The sequence below is a fragment of the Petaurus breviceps genome, unplaced genomic scaffold, assembly GCF_028583685.1.
Source record: "Petaurus breviceps papuanus isolate PSGF00001 unplaced genomic scaffold, PetGlider_PUasm1.0 76, whole genome shotgun sequence".
Classification (NCBI taxonomy): domain Eukaryota; kingdom Metazoa; phylum Chordata; class Mammalia; order Diprotodontia; family Petauridae; genus Petaurus; species Petaurus breviceps.
The window spans coordinates 1,208,981-1,230,127 of NW_027186473.1; the positions used below are offsets into that span (position 1 = coordinate 1,208,981).

The 21,147-nt window shown below is 40.6% G+C and overlaps 1 protein-coding gene across 12 annotated transcripts in view; it reads left to right on the top strand.

Annotated features, from left to right (window-relative positions):
• Positions 1 to 1,446: 1,446 nt before the first annotated feature.
• Positions 1,447 to 21,147, top strand: part of LIMCH1 (LIM and calponin homology domains 1) — a 384,992-nt gene continuing 365,291 nt past the window's right edge. For 4 of the 12 annotated variants that reach the window (XM_069105131.1, XM_069105138.1, XM_069105133.1 and 1 more), the window contains exon 1: positions 1,449 to 1,777. In XM_069105131.1, coding sequence (XP_068961232.1) covers positions 1,637 to 1,777 — 141 coding nt within the window. In that variant the 5' untranslated portion in view covers positions 1,449 to 1,636. Of the gene's footprint in view, positions 1,778 to 21,147 lie in introns of all 12 variants that reach the window. The other 8 variants (XM_069105142.1, XM_069105148.1, XM_069105146.1 and 5 more) reach the window with 4 other exon arrangements.

A 21,147-nucleotide genomic window follows, 5' to 3' on the forward strand; every position in this document is an offset into this window, starting at 1 on the left:
ACTCCTTGGCAATTTGCAGCAGAAAGAACACTAGATGCAGAAAATGAGCATGAATTCTTGTTGTGCTATTTAACTGCAGTGTGATCTTGGGCTAAACACTATACCTTTTTTTTTTTTTTGCCTCAGTTTTTTCATCTGTAAAATAAGGAGCTTGGCCTACCTCCCCAGGGATTCTTAAAGTGTGTGATGTACTCCATTGGCAGTCTGGTGAAGCCTGTGGACTTCTCAGAATGCTTTAAAGTACATAAAAATAAAATATATAGGATAACAAAGGAGCCTAAATATATTGAAATACAATTATCAAAAATATTTATCCATCTAGGGATCCCAGATTAAGAATCCCTAGATTTCTAAAGCTGGTCATTTTCAACTTGAGCTCCTAGGACTCCACAGCCCTAGTGAACATCCTTTGCAGTCTATATTTCATTATCTGTATCCATAGGTGCCTCCACTTCCCCCATCTACTCACTTCCTTTCTCTTTTCTCCTGGATCCCTGTTACTGGATCCTGGCTTCCTCCCTTCGATTTTAGAGAAGGGGGCTTGGAGAAGGAACTAATTGTGACAGCAGTTGGGGGTGAGGGAAATTCTAGACTATCTCTTTGGCTTCATCCGACCATCCAACCTGTCACTGGAGTAACAGGAAAAACAGGTAAATTCCACTTTGGTTTCGATACTTGACCATGGGACTGGAGCCCAGCGCCTGGGGATTTCCCAGTGCCAGACCAAAGGCCTTCGCAAACCTCATACCAGCTTCAGTCACCCTTTGCCAGCCGGCCCTTCTCTAGGAGCATGAAATACCTGACTCTCCCAGTCAAATAAAATGGCCTAAGTGACGACACAAATTCCAGTAAAGAAAAAAAGGGAAAGGTCATTATGTGTATGATGGTTTTGCCTTTTTCTTCTTTCTAAAGTGAAAGTGATCGAATTGCTTAAAGCAGCCTCTGGAGAGGTCAAGGGCTGTCCTGTCTCCCGCCTGCAGCCCGTAGAGGCTGTGGGAAAGCGGGACGCGGCAGGCTCTGTCCTGCAGATGCAGGGGGTCACTGTAGCCTCTCCGTGTCCCGGGCTAAGGCCGCCCGCCCACAGCCGCAACGCTTTAGCATGCCGGGGTGTGCGCCCCGCTCTTCCCAGTTGCGGGACCAGTCCCGTGGTTCTCCTTCGCCCTAGTCCAGGCCGGTGCCGGCTTTGGAGGCGTGTGACCTCCGCTTGAGGAGGAGGAAAGGAGGTCGGGGTGGGGGGGGGGGGCCCCCCGTAGGGGGGGCTTTTTTTTTTTTGGGGGGGGGGGGGGAGGAGGAGGAAGAGGAGGAGGAGGAGCGAGAGAAGGTGGGGAGCGAGGGCTGCGTCGCTGCCTCCCAGCGGGGACCCCGCTCACCCCGGCGGAGCGCAGCCGGCGCTGGGAACTGCCGCTGCAGCAGCGTGTGCCCTCCCACCCCCTCCCCCAGGCCGCCCCCGCCCCCTCGCCAGGTCTCTCGGGGCGGTGTTGGCAGTCAGCCGGCGGCGGCGGCAGCGGTGGTGGTGGCGGCGGTGGCGTTGGCGGAGGCGGCGGTGGCGGCCTCTAACCTCTCCCTCCAGCTCGCTCGGACCTGCCCTGGGGAAGGATAAGGAAGGAAGGGGGGGGCCGGAACGACCACTGCGTCCATGCTCCCATCTCCAGCGGCGGCCGAGTCTGCAGAGGACCGGGGACGTTTGCAAATGGCTAGTCTTGGCTTGGGTCTGGAAGAGCTGCAGCACGACCCTCCTCCGGAGCCCGCCTTCCACGAGGCGCAGAAGTGGATCGAGGTAGGTGCCCGCCCTTGGTCGGGCTGGAGGAGTGGAGGGACAGCCAGCCGGACTGGAGCCGGACATCATCCCTGCCGGCGTGGGGAAGCAGCTCCGGGTCGCCCAGAGCGCCCGCGCTTGCGACTTCACTGTCATGTTGGCAGGGAGAGTCTCCTGCGGAAGGACACCTGAATTGGGGGTTTGCACTGTAATTGTAGCGGGCGTGGGGGGAGGGAAGCCGGTATTCTCTCATGAGCCTGGAAATCTCAGCTCCAGCAGATTAACGTGCTCTGAGCTGTGCCTTTCTCAGCGCGATCGAGAAACCGCTGCGGGAAGAGAGGACCCATAGATTCTTTGGTTTGGTGCACATCCTTTTTATCGGAGGTGTTGGCTGAGAGCCAACCAGATTCCCAAAGATCCACCAAGATTTCCAGAATCTGCCTGCTCCTCACTCTAGTCTGCAGCAAGAGGCTGATGCTAGGTGCTGGGGACCGGGGGATAGGCGGGGAGAAGAGAGATGTCCCCAACTATTGAAGCCTTTCTCTGTCTTTCTATATTGTATATAAGAGACGCAGTGACCACAACTGAAGCGCTAAAGGCTGGTAGGGCTCAAGAGTCTGAGGCAGCAGAATACCTTGCAGACCCTAGGTCCGAAAAGTAAAGGGGAGAAGGTGGCAGGGGGTTTAGAGCGCCCTCTTTCCCCTGTGTTATCAGAGGTGGAATTCTTTTAGTTGTATCAGGAATCTAGGATGTTTGATCGATTGTCATTTTTCACTTCTTAATTGACTTAAGGTGTTAGGCCAGAGAAATCAGTAGAACCACTCATTCCTAATCTAGGAGGCTCTGACCCACTTGAGTTGGGTTATTCTAATTCACGATGAGTATCGGTAGATGTAGACCTGAAGTTTGGAATGCCTTGAAATAGTCCTTTGTGGGGATATATGCAAGGGGACCCCAGGACCCCTTTGAGAGTGAAAAGGAAAAGGAGAACCTTTGTACTGGAGATAATATAATTAGTTGTTTATTATTTTTTAAAATAGCTTTTGGGGTTGTAAAACTAATTATGAGTTTTTTAGGTTTTTAAAAGATGCACAGTGGTTGATGCTGCTGCTTTCCTTAATTAGTTGATGCGAGGTGGAATGCACAGTTCTCAGTTGTCACTGATTGGAGTTTAAGCAGTGATTAAGCATTTCAGAGTTCTGGCTTGTTAACCTCCCACTACGAAAACAGGCACATACATTTATACTTAAGTCCGAGTATATTACGATTCTATTGAGGAATCTGTAGACTTACTTCCAACTACCCAAATGCGTATTGGACCTACAGACCTTAGAACTGCGGTGTGCCTTACAGGTATGCCCAATCAAACCTTTATTCTTCATGTAAATTCCTCCACTTTTACTTCTATTTCTATCAATTTACAAGCATTTGTTGTAGGTGGTGGGAATACATTCATCAAATACTGAAGAGGGACAGTATTTGATCTCAAAAGGCTTAACTTCTACACAATAACTGACTTTAGAAGCAGTTTTTATTTTTTAAATAGAACTTAATATTCATTATGGGCAATTTGTAGAGTCTTTTTTTGGTTTTTAAAATTGCTAGAAAGCCAAAGCATTTATACCAAACAAAGCTGGCATTCTCAATTCTCGAAGAGAGGGAGGGAAGAGAAGAGAAAATCTAGTACCAAAGGCTTTTATGTGGCCTTTCATTTTTTTTTTTGATACTAAAGAAAATTCCTGTTTTGATAAATATCTCTGACTATTGGCAGCAGTGGCTGCCACATTTGTTTGACACACATGTGAAGCACCTGTAATAACTGGGTTAGGAGACATCTGGATAATCCAGATGCTTTAACTTAAATTATTTAACTTCTTAGGTTTAAAAAAAAATCTCGTTTAAGTTGGGGCAAGAGCACACTTTGAGAGTATCCATGGCATTATTGTGGTAAATGGTCTGTACCATGTTTCTTTATATAGAAATAAAACTGGTGCAGCTGCCTTTTAAGTGTGGTGTAATTCAGATTGAGTAATATCTTGAAGCAGGTAATTATCAGATTTTGCTCTGGTTCTTCAGTTAAAAGAGTATGTTTGTTGTTTGGGGGTGGGGAGGGAGCACTTGATTTTGTCTCATTTCCTTGAGCTATATACGTAAGCTTCTGTAGAGGCCCATCAATGGCTGCCTCTGTGTCCACTAAAATATGAAAATTAAAGCTGGACTTGTTAGTAGAATTAAAGACTTTGTTAATGCACCATGCTTGGGTTGTGGGACTTTTCTTTTGAAGCCTGTGTACATTATTAAAAGAGCATATCTCCTTTCATTTACAGCATCTCCATTTCATTGAAAGGGTATCTTCACTTCACAAGGGTATAATAAGCTACTACCAGAAGGGGGGAAAAAGAATCTGCCATAGTTGGTTTGTAGTGGTTAACAATCTTGAAATGTTAATGCTGAGTCTGCAAACCAGAATTAAACCCAAGAGCCCTAACAGATGGTTTTGGAGAGCCCTGCCCTTTGAACAAAGCTTCCTAGGCTAATATAGCAATATAGCTGCTAGAGTAACTCCTGGGGGTATTGTTATCTTCAGACAATCTCATCTCCTCAAGTAGCTGCATTGTTCTCCTGCTACATCCTTATTATTTTGGCTTTGTTTTTACTTACAGGTTCTGTTGGTGATAAGTTCCCACAGGCTGTTACTGGTCAGGAATTTCACCTTTTCCTAAGAATGCTTCCCTATGTGGAATAGGTTAATAATAAACAATGTTTTGATTTTTGCCTGCACCTCGCTGCCCTTCCACTTTGTATATGTTGGCTAGAGAATATTCATTCTTAATACTGATACTTGAAAAAAAATTTAAAAACCAGCCTAGGGAAGAAATTCCAGTAGAGATAACTCATTAATGAGGACTCTCTTAGGCTGTGCTGTCCTGCCTTTTTGGGGAATACTTTACTGGGCAGGAAACCTGGCAGGGGAACTGTGGGCTATCTTTTACCACTGCTGGCAAAGGTCGGATTCCGAATGGGAGTCAGACTTAGAATAGGCGAGGTTGATGTGGGTACAGATAATGTTGCTCAGCGACACTTCCAGCAACTTTTAATAGCTCTGGGAGCAGGTTGAATATTTTACTATGGGTTTTAGGAGAATGGAGAAGAAAGGCAGCTCAGAAAAGAAAAGACCAGTCAACATTGACCTTGCTTAGGATATCCAGACCTCCCCAGTTGTGGCTAGTTTGGAAAGAGTGTTATAAATTCCAAGTTCTGGTATGAAAACACAAATTAGAGCTTCACTGACATCATCTCAGCTACAAACGAAGGGTATCTTGGGGTAGAAATGAAGTGATAAGCTGCATATTATGAAACACATTAACATTATTTTTGGATTAGAGGAAAATCTTAAGTTATGTGAACTCATACAATAACTTCTGCTATATTAAAGCATATGAAGTTGCCCTATAATATTTTGTTTAAGATTAAGATGTATGCACTTGATGTATTCTATACTGAACAGTGATAAACAATAGGAACCATCCTATACCTGAATATTTTTAGCCCAGGATTCAGAGGAACTTTAGTGAATAGAAATAGTATGTATCACCTCTTGCTAAGGGAATCCTCCTGGGCTACTTTGTTTAGACTAGAAGTGTTTTATAGCTAGCATGTGATTTCCCCCTATTTTTTTTAATAGTTCCTCATTAATTTACATTTGCAGATAATGAAATTGAGACCCAAGAGAGTTTCACCCAAGATTACATCTCTATTGTAGAAGTGGGATTTGAACTCATGTCCTCTTAAAACTTCAGAACTAGTGCTGTTTGTCTCATAGTTCCTCAACTTGGTTTCATATCTGTGATTCTGGACTGGGCTGCCAGGGTTTTGGGAGAGGCTGGGCTCTGTCAACATGGGTGTAAGGTCTTTCTCCAACTCTTTTACTTATTATCCTTAGGAAGTTTAGGAACTGACCCAACTCAGTTTTCACATGGGTGGAGAAATTAGTGCCTGAAGTCAACACTTGGTTTGATCATTTCCTAATTCCACCCTATCCCTCACCCCATGTAGTATTACTTTCTTCTCTCAGGTTGGGTTTAGTTCAATTCAAATTGAAAAAGAGAGAGAAAGAGAGAGAGAGAGAGAGAGAGACAGAGAGAGAGAGAGAGAGAGAGAGAGAGAGAGAGAGAGAGAGAGAGAGTGAGTGTGTTTGGGGGGTGGAGAAGCAACTAAATTAGTAGGCCACTTTAGCTCTCCAAGATTGAATTTTTAATGTTACTTGGCAATGAAGTAGTGCTTGTATGTGTCTAACGTTTGAGATAATCCAGCATTTAGTGATCAGTAAAGTATTAAATGACTAATGTAAGTACCAGAATGAACATATGTCATTTGTCATTTATTCTAATTCTTTACATCTGTAGGGTTTTGAGGATTTTTATAACTTTTAATTATAATCAAGATTTAAGTTTTCTTTACTGTATTTAGAAAGCCAGGGGTTGGGAATCAAACCTTTCTGGCTAGATAGAGGAAGTAGTGATCCATGAATAGATATGCAAATTAGACTATAATACATCTTTCTTACAATGACATTTAAAGAGTCTGAGTTGTTTGTATACATGGGCTGCTATTACACAATGCTGTCACGTGATTGGAGAACTGTGAGGTCCCAGTCTTTGAGGGGGATGGAATAGGAGGTGGGGCTGGTACTTCTTGCCTAGCAGTCAGCCTGGAGACTGATTTATCATCAAATGAACTCCAGATGGGCAGAGCCAGAAGTATTGGCTATTTGCAGCAGAGTGGGCAGGATTAGGCTTGTGCTCCCAACAGCTTGGTTCTCCTGGCTCTGCCTACACTTGGCTGACTGAACATAATGGAGCTGCCATCCCGGACATCTGGCAGTGCCTTCCCTGATTACAGTCAGTGCTAGGTGGGACAAGGCAAGATAGAAAGCCTTTGGCAGCTCCTAAAGTTGCACTGTCAGTTAATATTCTTGATCAGTTGGTGATTATAGCTACAGAATTAAAAGAAAAAAGTTTTATTGATGCCTATTGCTTTTATATAAATCATTGCTTGCTGTTTCCCTGCCTCCATACTTCCTCATTGAACTTTCTCTTGTAACAGCTAACATCATCTGACTCTATGTGTACTGTTCTCATCCCTACTTGTCCCCTACATCTGGGCCTGAAATTGGTCTTTATAATTAATTAGAATGAGTTGCCTTTTTGCTATTTTCATTTACATTACTGTATTCTTTGTGTGTGGCCATCCCTTGGTTCTTCTTCCTTTGTTCTCACCATTTACATGCAAGTCTTGTGATTTTCTGAATACATCATGAGGAAGTGGTAATAGTTTGACATTTCATGTAGTATAGTTTGTTCAGCCATTTTCTAATCAATGGACTTCTCTTTGTTTCCAGTTTTTGATAGCTGCTGAATTCCAAATGAGTGGCTTATAATATTGTTGAGGTTTAAGGTTTAGGGGTGCTCGAGACCCCAAAATATCAATACGCCAGGTACTGCCAAATGAATTTGACTCAAGCCTTCTCTCAGCCAAAGTAAAGCAAAGTTTATTAAAGATTTGCCATATTGGGTAGACTTTTTTTTTTTTTTTGCTTTTTGGAGAGGGGAAGGTAGGGCATTTGGGGTTAAGTGACTTGCCCAAGGTCACACGGCTAGTTTTTGTGTTGTGTTGTGTTGTGTCTGAGGTCAGATTTGAACTCAGGCCCTCCTAACTTCAGGGCCGGTGCTCTATTTACTGCACCTCTTAAGGAGCCTAAGTATCTGTGATACTTGTATTGGACAAGCAGGCCAGAATAATCTTACACAGACTGAGCCTTCACTAGATAGTTCTCAATTCTCTGCCACCTAATGGAGGCAAGATGCATCTTATGTACAGAAAGATTGTGGGAAGGATCTAAGGGTGGTCTAGAGGAGGACTTTGGGGAGGGTCTTGAGGAGTCAAATGAGGTCAGACTCCAGTAATGGTATTAAAGGTAGGAAATAGCTGGAGGCTACCTGGAGATGATAGACAGTGGAGGGCTAGGCTAGTTTAAGGGTAGCTGGACTATGGAGGGCTAGGCTAGTAAGAGTAAGAGATTTGGGCCTAGCTATAATGAAAGGCTTATGGTCTCAGGCAACTGCCTCACCAAATGGGAGGATTCAACCACAGTTCAAGGGGTTTCCCAGAGCCTGTACCCCATCAGTATGGGAATGAAGTTGGGAGAGTGGGGACACAGAGTAAGTGGAACTGGCTTTCCCGTTGATGGGTAAACCAGGAGGAGAAGCATAAACTCCACGTTTACAATATGACGAGATTTTGCTGTGTGTGAAAGGCCCTCTGTATACTAACCAGATATGTGTCTAGATGGGTCTTGCAAGATCTCAGATGCATGGAGATCATTTTCAGGAGGTAATCATTCCCATCTTCAGGTAGCGATGATAGCATACCATTCTACAGCCTACATTTTCTCCTCCATTGCCTTCAGTCATATTGACAGATATGTAAGATAGGCCCTATTCAGTTGTGCCACTAATTTCAGAATGGCTTTTGGTTAGAATGAAGTTAAGAAACCAATCAAATATTGAGGATATTTGATATAAAGAGGCCAGAATAAGGGGAGGCACCTTGTTTAAGGGGGAAAGGAGATAATGGATAGAAACCATTTTTGTGAGCCTGTAAGTACTCTAAAATGCCGATTATTGTTATTATTTGGTCTGCTAAAGTTTTGAATGCCATCAGTGCCCATGCTTGTAACTCATACTTCCCAAGTGGGACCTTAGCATACAAATTACTTGTGTCTTATCCTACCAGTTTTCCTCTTTCAACCTTTTTGCTTTTGTTCATCTGCTGATGGGGAGAGGGGAAAGTTAAGGTAGGGAAATGAAATTTTATGTTAAAAGTTGACTATTTCATTGTTATTTGGTTGTTTTTCAGTCATGTCCAACTTTTCGTGATTCCATTTTGGATTTTATTGGCAAAGATAATGGAATGTTTGCCATTTCCTTCTCCAGCTCATTTTATAGATGAGGAGACTGAGACAAACAGGGTGAAGTGACTTGCCCAGGGTCATACATCTAGGAAGTATCTGAAGCCAGATCTGAACTCAGGAAGATGAATCTTTCTGGCTCCAGGACAGCAGTCTATCCACTGTGCCACCTATCTGCCCTTGTTCTCTTGTAACCTTGTTCTTTTGTTGAAAGCACAGGTATCCTATGAAATGGCCACCTCTCTGAAATCTTTCCTGGATATTCTACCCTATAATACTTTACTTTCTGAATTTGTACAGTATTTATTATCTGTGTCACATACTTTGACCTTTAATCATATTTTCTCTTACATACTTGACTTGTTTTGTGTATCTTTCCAGTGAGAGTATAAACAAGCTTCTCAAGGCCCAGCATGGTGTCATATATCTTTGGTATTATTACTTATTTTACTTCTTTATTTTGGTGTGAAGGAACATTACTTCTGAGTGACCCTTTATTGAAGTCCATGTAGCCCTCTTGACCTTTGACCCCAATGATAATAGCTGATATTTCTATAGTGCTGTAGTTTTTAAAAGCACTTTATGTGGTAGTATTTTAAAAATTTTAAAACACTTTTATGCATGATTTTATTTGATTCTCATGATTGCACTGTGAGGTAGGTAACACTCTAGGTATTATCCCTATTTTACAGACAAGGAAACTGAGGCTTAGAAAGGTTAAGTAACTTGTCTACAGTAACATAGAACCAAAAATGTTGAGAAAGGATTTGATCTATCTTTCTTCATTTGATTCATTCCACTAAAACACACAACACCTCCAGCCCTTTGGAACAATTTTCCTATGGTTCTTTGAATGATTTCTATGGAGAATATTCTTCTTTCCTTATAGAATTTTCCCTGGGACGAGTCAGTTGTTAAGTTCAGTCAAAAGGTATGTTCATAGAGGAGAGTAGTTTGACTGTCTCGTTGGATATCCAGGCTCATAGTCTGATAACTGAACAATCTGCAGAACTCTGTTTTGTGACCTGGAGGAATTTTGGCTTATGTGGGAAGAGTCTCAGTCCTCATGCTTTAGTGTGACTCTCATGATTGAGGGTTAAATCAATTAACGTATGTGTGTGTTGGTTGCTGGAAGAATTCTGCTTTTGGATCATTGTCCAACTTCATTTTGAGCCTGATTTAATGGTGGAACTTTTTTCCCTCCCCTTACAAAGTACCATTTTTTGATTGATATTTTTTGGGGGCTATTTGCTTAAAAGACATGGGCTGGAAAAGTCCTTGTTGTGTATTTGAAGCAAAAGGTCGCTAGGTTTTAATATACTAATAGTATTTATACATTGCTTTCAAGCTTGCAAAGTACTATACTTACCTTATTTCATTTAAACAACACTATGAGTAGGTAGGTGCTCTTATCCCCATTTTATAGATGAGGAAACTCAATTTGAGAGAAATTAAGTGACTTGCTCAGGGTCACACAATTCATGTTTTAGGATTTGATCTTGGGTCTTTCTGATTCTAAATTCAACATGTCATCTGCTCTACCACCTGACATATATTTCTTCTGATGTCTTATTATGTGGTGGTGTGAACCTAGCATAGTTCCATGCTAGTGGAACATAAGGTCTTCCAGGTCTTACTAAGCTCGACAGGCTTCAGGTCTACCCTGGTGAGAGACTGCCCTTATTATCAAAGGATCTGGACCTGCCCAGCTCATGTTATAGGAACATAGCATGAGAAACTTGGTCACTAGGTACCAAATTGTTTTTGGCCATAGAAACTCATGAAACCACTTGAGGGGTTATGATTTATGGGGTTAGAGAAACTGTCTACACGCAGTGAAATCACAGATCATTGGAAATATTGACATATATGTTCTCAGTGGAAAAATACCCAGAATTTCATCTGTGGGTCTTATAATTAAAGAGGTAATATCAAAGGAGAAAACTAACAACAACAACAACAACAAAAAACCCCAACAAAGCCTGTTTTAAAGTATTTGAGAAGGTCATCCCTCCACCTACATCTTCCTACCCTCCCCAAGTAAAATCCTTACTGACATAGGAAAAAACTGTCAAATGGAAAAATCTTTAGGGAAAAAAATGAGTGACACAAAGTTGGAAGGTTGGTGTGTGAGGAAGGATATTCAGTAAACTTTGGCTGAGGTAAAATTCCATGACTGCTACTGAGAGCAAAATTTTGAAGAGCAAGGTTCTCTTGTCTCAATAGCTTTCGAACCTTCAGGATGGGGGAAGAAACAAGATGAAATCATATCTTGATGTGACATACTTCAGGGAAACCTTGACTGGAACTTTTTCTCATCTAAAGATAACTATTTTCTAAAATGGTCTTGGCAAAAAGATAAAATTTTCTTTCCCTCCTGTGTCCATGAGAACAGACTCAAAAGGATCCATGACCTTCTTGCTGTGCATGTTTTCTCCAATGGCTTACTTAGATTAAAACCTCTCCATGACTATCCATCCAACTGAATTTTTTCCCACCTCCTTCCCTAAGAGAGGGGTAAGGGTAGAAGCAGCAGCAGTGAGTTTCCTTGCTTTTTATCTTAAGGGTACCAATGGAGCACTTGGATTATTGCCACATAGCCCAACCCTCCTTTTTTTACTGTTAATGTTTCACTGATGACATCCTTTAGTTCAGGTTTTCCCCCTAAAGTTCCTTCTTATTGTTGTTGTTCAGTTATGTCCAGGCCCTTCTATCTTCCACTATTTCTCGAAGACTGGTCAAGTTCATGTTCATTGTTTCCATGACACTGTCTATCCATTTCATCCTCTGCCATCTCCTTCTCCTTTTTGCCTTCCATCTTTCCCAACATCAGGTCTTTTCCAGTGAGTTTCGTCTTCTAGTTATGTGACCAAAGTATGTAAGCTTCACCTTCAGTATTTGACTTTCCAGTGAATAGCCTGAATTAATTTCTTTAAATGTTCATTGATTTGATCTCCTTGTTGTCCAAGGGACTCTCAGAAGGCTTCTCCAGCACCACAGTTTGAAAGTGTCATTTCTGCATGCCCAGCTTTCCTTATAGTTTAACTCTCACAGCAATTCATCGCAACTAGAAAAAAACCATAGTTTTGACTATATGGACCATTGTCAGTAGGGTGATGTCTCTGCTTTTTAGTATGCTGTCCAGGCAGTGTGGAGTGCTTAGAGTTTGGTCAGACATCGAAGACACCAAAGTCATCCTTAGCATCCTGGGCCAATGCCAATTATCCTGACTTTTATCTTGCCACTGGATTTTAATGACTGGAAGAGGGAGTGAGGCTGATGACTATGCAAATCTGCCTCACTTAAATCCACTTTTCTTGAAAGTCAAGACATAACCTCATAATGTCATTGGTCTTCTAAATGAAGGATGAACAGTAAGGTGCATAGCATGTTGTAGGTGCTTAATAAGTAATCCATTGATTGGTTGAATTTAAAACCCTTCTGACCTACTTGAATCTCATGACAAGTTTTTTGCAGACGTTTTTCCCTTTCTGCTGCTTAACCTTTAAACATAGGACTTTTCTCCAAAAATCCATTATGAATCTATGTAGGGAACAATTTTCTTTGTAAACAAAATAATCAAAGAGAAGGGTAGAAGGACTTAAATGTATTTTTGTTGTTACTTTATAAGTAACACAGTTTTAAAAAATCTTAAACTTATTCTTCCGCAACTGGACAACCCTTATCTAACGTGGATTTGTAAAGTTATTTTTGCCTCTACAGCACTGATTTTTTTTTCTTAAAGTATTACTTTGTAAATTTTTATTTTAATGGGTGATTAGTACTGAGAATATTAAAGAAACAGTCTGGAATGAGGAGACTGAACCAAATAGTTTTCCATTTCAGTCATTTGGAAATTTACTTTTAGCTGTAAGTTATGAGTAAGAAATATTAGACTAAAGTACTTTTTGTAGCTATAGCCTTATATTTAATTTATTGAGAAGGATTATAATTTAAAAAATTTAATTATGCTGCATTTGCAGACAACCCAAGAGGAAGGGATGCTGTTTGCTGGTTTGTCCCAAATCAGCAGCATCTAAGAAGGTATTGTATTTCTTTATCTGCATTTCAACTTAATTGTATTTGATTGAAACATCAAAAATATGACATTTAAAAAATAGAAATATAATGATAAGATTTTTAAACAAGCACTTGTCACATAGTAGGTGCTTAATAAATGTTTATTGAATTGAATTATTGAATAAATAAACATGTGGAGTAGCTCTGTTAAAAGTTCTCCAGTGAGGAGCTCAAAATCACGCCTGGAAATACATTTGACTTAGTATAGATTGTATCCCAAAGTCCAAAATTGTACTTACTAGCTGAACATAGACTGCTGTTTAACAAGGGTCTACCGTGTATAATGCAGCATGCTAAGCCCTGGAAGAAGTATGGAGATGTTAGTCATGGGCCCTGTCTTTAAAGAACTTCCAGTACAGTCCAGGCACAACCTGTCTGTATAAGACTGCTATGACCAAAGAGTGCCATTTCCTTTTTTGTTGTTGTTGCTTTTTTTTTGGAGGGCAATTGGGATTAAGTGACTTGCCCAAAGTCATATGGCTAGTAAATATGCCAAGTGTCTGAGGCCAGATTTGAACTCAGGTCCTCCTGACTCCAGGGCCAGTGCTCTAGAGTGCCATTTCTAAATCACATTATTAACCCATTGGGACTAAAATCAGCTGTGAAATTGCAGCCTTGCCATAACATTATTCAACAATTTAATTGCCCTACAACATTTAGTTTGTGGTTCCTGTAGAACTAATTGATCTCTGTAGCTTTGTTTTACTGTAAATTTTTATTTTGTGTTTCTACAAAATGAATTAATGTTAGATGGGCTTTACCTCTATCTCATAGATCTTTCACTGCATGTTCCTCTCATAGAGATGGCGTTACACTCGAAGTCTCAGGGGTCCGTCTCAGCCTTCAACTTCCTGAACCCCATTTTGGTTCTTTCTCCACTAGAGTATGCTACTAATACATGCACCAAAGGTGTAAATTAGAGTCTTGCCCTGGGACAGAATGTGATACAGTGCAAAGAACAATGGAATTTGGAATCCCAAGGAATCTGCCATTTACCTTCTCTGGTCCTTTGTCTACTTTTCTATAAAATAATGAGGTAGATGGGTGGCCAGGTGGCTCAGTGAGTAAGAGCACTGGCCCCAGTGTCGGGATGACCTGGGGATTGAATCCAGGCTCAGATACTTAGCACCACACCCAGAAATAACTGGCCGTGTAACCTTGAGCAAGTTACTTAACCGTGATTGCTTAAAAAAAAAATGAGGTAGTTGTAGTAGGCAGCTTATAAAGTCCCTTCTGGCTGTAAATCTATGATCCCATTTTCCTTCAAACAGCTGATAGCTTAATTTGAGATGCAGAAATATGAAAACCCAGAGAACACTATATGACAATATGTGATTAAGTGCCTGATTGAGTGATACTGACTCCAAGTGCTATAGGTCTTTAGAGAAGGGAAGAAGAGAGTGGAAGGTCTTGTGGAAGAGCTGAATCTTCAGTTGAGTATTGAAGAGAGGGTAGATTTGTCCAGGTCGGGAAGATATTCTGAGTAGGGAGAAAAAATTGGGAATTAGTGTGGTTTTTGTGGAGAACACTAAGAGTCCCAGTCTGACTCCTGACAAAACAGTGGTAAGATGGGTTTGGGCAGATAGGATAGGGTCTAATGATGAAGAATTGTGAAAATCAAAGGAAGTAAGAGTTATTCCCCAGAAGATAATTTATTGAAGAAAATGAATAGGGAATTCTTTTAAAAAATTTTTAATTTATTTTATTTTTAGTTAATGTAATAAAACAAGCATTTCAGTAACATAGTGTAGCAGAAAAAAGATGATTGCACATGAAACAGCAAATCAATATGTACAATTCCTTTTAAATATATAATAATAAAACTACGTAAGTTTCTTTTTTTTCCCTCTCTCCCCCATCCCATGGCTACCGTTAGACACAAATATGTATCTATATGTAAAATCATTCTATACATACTTCTATTTATCAATTCTTTCTCTGGATACAGATAGCATCTTCCTTCTTATGTACTTTTTAGTTAATTTGGGTGTTTATAATAGTCAAAAAGACTTATTTGATCAAAGTTCTTCTTAAAACAATATTGCTGTTCAACATTGTGCCATGACTAACTTTGATAGACTTAGCTCTTCTCAGCAATGCAAGGATCTAAGAGAACTCCAAAAGACTCTTGATGGAAAATGCCATCCACATTCAGAAAAAGAGCTATGGAGTCAGAATGCAGATCGAAGCATACTATTTATTCTCTCTCTTTTTTTAATCTTCTTTCTTGTGGTTCCTCTCATTGGTTCTCATCCTTCTTTACAATATGACTAATGTGAAAATATGTTCAGTATGAATGTATATGTAGAGCCTATATTAGATTGCACACCTTGGGGAGGGAAGGGTGGAGGGGAAAATTTAGAATTCAAAATCTTGTGGAAGTGAATGTTGAAAACTAAAAATAAATAAAAAAAAACAATCCAATATCGCTGTTATACAACATTCTCTTGGTTCTGCTCATTTCACTCTTCATTATTTCTATCCATGTTTTTCTAAGAGACATGAATTTATCAATAAACACCCAAAAAATTGTTTAGACTCTCATGTGACCAGAAAAATTCAGATTGAGGCTATTCTGATTTACCACCTGATGCCCATTTAATTATAAATTCATTGTTCTAGAGCTGGAAGGGACTTCAGAGGCTCTGAAGCCTAAAGCTCTCATTTTATAGATAAGCAAAAACTGAAGGACAGAGAGGTTAGCCTGTGACTTGCCCATGGTGACACAGCAAGTCTGAGGTGGAATTCGAGTCCTGCTCTCCAGCATCTTATCCATTATGTCACTTTACTTCTCCAAAGTAAAAAATATAAAATTCAATTTGGGGGCTGTGGAGAAACAGACATGTTAATAACAGTGCTGTTGGTGCTGGGAATTAGTGCAATCTTTGTGGAAGGCAATATGTTATTATACAACAAGACCTTCAACACAAAACCATTCCTATCCTTTGATCCAGTAATTCCACTGTTGGATTTTATTTCTTGTTTCACTGATATTCTCATAATACAATCTTGGCCACACACACACAAAAAAAATTCATAGAAGTATTCATAAAAGCAAAAACTGTTGGAAATTACTGAACAAATTGTGGTATTGGACATCATGGAAGGTGATTCTGTGAATAAAATGTGACACATATGAATAAATAGAGGAAGATTTCCATCAAATGATGCAGAATGAACAGCAAGCACAGACTTGAATTTAGGGATTGGATCACATGAGTTCCTCAGTCATGGGGGCAGGGAGGCTTTGTGGGAGATCTGATGAGCTTACCAGCTAATGAGCCTTTCTTCTATAGGGACTTTGCTTCTCCCAGGATAGTGAAACCATTCCTTTTCACCTTATTGAGAAGAATAACCTAATTAAGTCTCAATAACTGACTGCCCTTAACTTTGAAGTATGTTGTCTTCTCTCATTCATGATTGCATCTACCCTTCTGGGCTTGCTTTTAAAAGGAAACCAACAAGCCATTAAAAAAATGACCATTTATTTCCCCTCCCACCTTACCCAGTTGAAAACAAAAATACCAACAAAACCCTTAGAACAAGCATCAGAACACTTTTCACTTTTCCTCCTGAGGGATCCTGAGGACACACGTATTGACAGCAACTTCAGAGGCATCTAAACTGCCTCCCCATATTCTGTTTCCCTACTTATTGAAATCAGTCAATCAATAAACATTTATTAAGCACCTGCTCCATGCCAGGAAGATTCAAAAGAGGCAAAAGACAGTCCTTGTCCTCAAGATGCTTAACAATGGAATGGACTTTGTATGTATTTTCTATTTCTTTCTCTTCCACGTGTTACATCCCCTCAGTAGAATGCAAGTTCTGTCAGGCCAGAAAATTTCATTTGGTATCTTTGCATACCTAGTCCTAAGTGCCATATGTAGCACATAGTAGATGCTTAGTGTTGTTTGTCCTTCCTTCTCAAAGAGGACCATGACATCAGGACGTTGATGCCACGACTTGCAAGTGAATTGGATTTAAGTGAAGGAGGGCTGTGCGAGGTCACCAGCCTCACTCTCTCCTCTGGAGTCATCTGGGTCCGGTGGCCGGATATAGATTAGGATGACTGGAGATGGTCCCCTAGGTGCTTAATAAATGCTTGTTGAAGGGGCGATGTTGCACATCAGAAGCAGATGTACTCTCTTCATCCTGTGTTGCTTGAGAGATTGATTTCCTAGACCATGACATTCCTGAGCTCCGATCCTCTAGCCAGGGTTGTGATGTGGTGAATTTCCTAGGTATTGTGATTGTAGAATTTGGCCTACTAACCAGAGAAAGGTGATTTCCATTAAATGTCAGGGTTGCCCTGTTGAATTTAGGGCTTGCATCGTGAGTAATCCCAAATTTACTTGTCCTAGAAACCAGCCTTCTCACTTCTTATATCGCATTTCTTCACTTTTCTTCATTTCCTTTTCATTTGGCCTCTGATAGCTAAGGTTTCATGCAACTCAAAATCTAGGGTCTCATGGTCCTCATGATCCATGCCCATCCTCACCATTCCCTTCTAACTACAGTCTTTCCCTGCCACTGCCACGCCATTCATTATCCTGCTTGGTGACAGACTTTCCAGTAGATCTGAGACTCTGCTACGAAGGTGCCAGGCTGGCGTGGAATTCCTTGGCCCGATGAAGAGAAAATAGACCTTGTTGCTATCCCTCATGCTGTCAGGAAGGAAAATGGTTGGTCTATTTATTTATTTATTTATTTTTTCCAGTGGTTGAAAAAAAGCCGTTTATAAAATAGTTGCCCGGTGATAGGCAGCAATTGGGTATTCCAGGGGCTATGCTATGCTTGGCTGCTGGTTAAATAATATTAGTTGAAGGAATTATTTAGGAAGCTGGCCTTCTCCTCATCATGTGCTTCTGTTGTACTCTCATCACATGGAGTTCCTGTCTGCAGGAATCGAGATAATTTTTCTTTCTTCAAACAAACAATCCTGTGGCATTCTGTCATTTTGAGTGACTTTTCTTTTTCTTTCTTCCTTTTTCTTTTCTCTCCCTCACTTTGTTCTCTCTCTTAGCATCTTATCTCACTTCAAACAGCATACCCTGTAGCTTTGAATCTAATAAGTAGCTCAGAGAATTAGCCATTCAGTTTATTTAGAGAGTTTGACAGTTTTTTTTAAATGAAGAGAAAGATGAGAATTAAGGAGGAAGGGGACAAATACTAATTTTATTTACATGGATAGATTTTTTCAGTCAATTAATAAACATTTATAAAGTGCCTATTCCATACCAGGCAATTGTGCTAAGCTGTGTGCCTACTGTGTGCTAAGTAGACACTGTGTTCTAAGTGTCAGGTTTCACTGACGGATGAATAATATGAGGGTTACTCTGAAGTTTTGAAATTCTTTCTGATTGCAGTTAAATGTCTGAAACTTTAATAAAATGTACATCATTTAGGTGAAAAAAATAATGGCTGATAATGCTGATACATGAACAACGCCTTGCTCAACAATTGTAATGACATCATGGGAACACTGAGGAGACGCCTCCTCTCTGAGGCCTTTCCTATGGAAAAAAAAAGAGAGACAAGAGAACTTAGTGCTATTGTCAGCTGACAGATGTTGTTATGATCCTAGATGACTCTTTTCCCTATGGGCCTTGCAAAATGTGATAAATATGAAGGGTGATAAAAAATGAGATCCTCATTCACTGCAAGCAGATCACCCGCAGGGAAGGGTGATTTCCAAGAATTAGTCTTTAAGACCCCTTAGAAGAACTCAGAGTTCCAGAAAAAGGCCAGGATCCATGATGGTGAATGTAGAAGTGCTTGTCTCGGGGAGAAGCACTTTCCATTTTAACTTGAATGACTAATAAACACCTGTTATTATGGTTTTCCCAGTAGTCACATTCAGATGTAAAAAACAGAAAGGTTGGGAGTGTATCTGCATATGCATTTGCATGAGATTTGAATTTTTGCCTAGATAGAGTTTACAATGCTTTCCCCCAACCCCATGCTGACTTCTCTCTCTCTTTTTTCTCAGATACTTAAAATAATTGGTCCAGAATTCCTTCTTCTATACTGGAATGTGTTTTTTCCCCTGTTGGTGTATCTCTACTGTTTGGAGGAGTATAAAATTGTTTCAGGAATGTGTTAACAGTTATAAGACGATTCTAGATTTTAGGGAAATGGAGGCAGTCACCAGAAACTTTGGCAGTTCATCCATGGCACCTCTGCCACAGCTTAGAGAGCATTGGTCTTGTGTCTAGTTAGGGAAAAAAATGCATTGAAGAAGCTGTTAGGGATCCTTTTCAGGGTAGGGGAAAAAAAACCTCATAACTTGCAAGGGTGCCACATGCCAGTGGCTCTTATTACAACACAAATGTTTAGCTATAAGGTTTCTTATGCTGGGATTCTGGAACTCCGAGTCCAAGGTAACTTCACTAGGAACTCCATAGCCCCTATCTGATAATGGGTAGACCTCAAGACTGTACTCCTTACTCAGTTCAAGTCAATTCAACAAACATTATATGCCTACTATATTCTTTAAAATTTTTTAAATTTAATTTTTAATTTATAGAATAAAACAAGTATTCCTATATGTAGCAGCAAGCACCCTAGCATACCCAGGATTGCTGCTAGCACAGGTTCTTAGATCTGTTTTTCTAAAGGAAAGCAACTCAAAATGGGTTAACAATCTTACTTTGATCAATCAAACACCTATCATTTACCTAGTTCACGGGAAAAAGTCAGCACCCTGAACTTCAGAGAATACAAAAAGAAGTTGCAACAGAAAATAACACAATTAAGCAGACAGGGCTTCCAGCTGTCTGACCATTACATCCATACCTAGTTAGTTACCAGAGAGGGAAGCACCAACATCTGGGTTTCTGGGTTTTCAAAGCCAAGGGGGGGGGGGGAAGGGGCGGGCGCTCAACTGCTGCCCAGAGTCTCATCTCCCCAAATCACACAACTCTTCCCAAAGTGAGGCCCAAAGCAAAACCTCACTTCAGGGTATATATAGTATTCTCCTGGGTCAGAGAATGTCACAACCCTCTTGACCCACTGCTCAATCACAAAGTAACAAGGTGTGGGCATTCCTGAAAAACAAGCCTCCCACTCTGTGTGACCACATTCAGCCTATTGGGGGCAGAGTATGTTTTCAAATCGGGGAAGATTCTCAGAGTCACTTAAGCCTATCAAGGGGCCAAGGGGCAGGGAAGATCTTCAGATTCCTATTATCATTATACCATAACATAGTAATAATAAAAAAAATGATGAAACTGCAAATCTATTATGTACAACTTGCTATTTCTTTTCAAAATATAATAAAGGTATGTATTTTTTTTTTTTACTATATTTAAAAGTAAAAACTGTGTTACAGGCTTGAGATGTAGAGAAAAAAAGAACCAGTCATGGTTACATGGGGGTGGGGTAGAGGAAGAATAACATGTACAGAGATAAATAAAATACAGTTTCTGGAGGGAGAAAGCCCCAATTATGAGAATGATTGGGAAATACTATTCATAGGAAGTGATAACGTGAGCTGAGCCTGGAATTCTGAGAGGTGGAGGAAGAGGAGGCTTTCTGTGAAAAAGTTCAGTGATCTGAGAACAACATATAGCAATTTGGATTTGGTTTGGGAAATAGCTGATGTGCCAGTTTGGCTGGAACGTAGAAGATCTGAACTTTGGGAATAATATGTAATACTAATTTTAATAATTTGAAAGTCTGGAAAGGGAACCACTGGAACCACATGGTGAGGCATGTGTTTTAGGACTAATGATTTGGCAGCTGTGTGGAGTCTGGATTAAAGGGAGAACAATTAGAAGGGTATTACAGTGGTCCAGGTAAGAGATGGTAAGGGCTTAAGTTAGGGTAGTGACTGTTGGAGTGGCGAGAAGGGGAGGAGTTAAGAGGGGTGCTGTGGTGATAGACTCAACAAGACTTGACTATTGATTGGATTGTGGTGGATGAGGGAGAAGAAAGAGTTTAGGTTAATGCAGAGATTGTAAACCTGAGAGAGGAGCCAAGTGGTGGTACCCTCCACAGAAGTGGGAAGGAAGGGTTTTGGGGGAAGTAGATGAGTTCTATTTGGACTTCATAAATTTGGGAGGCTGATAAGATATCCAGGTAGAGATATTTAATAGCGGGTTGATGATGTAGGACTGTAGGTTCAGGAGGGAGATTAGGACTGGATATGTTTCTTCCTTTCTTCCTTTCTTCCTTTCTTCCTTTCTTTCTTTCTTTCTTTCTTTCTTTCTTTCTTTCTTTCTTTCTTTCTTTCTTTCTTTCTTTCTTTCTTTCTTTCTTCCTTCCTTCCTTCCTTCCTTTCTTTCTTTCTCTTCCTTCCTTCCTTCCTTCCTTCCTTTCTCTTTCTTTCTTTCTTTCT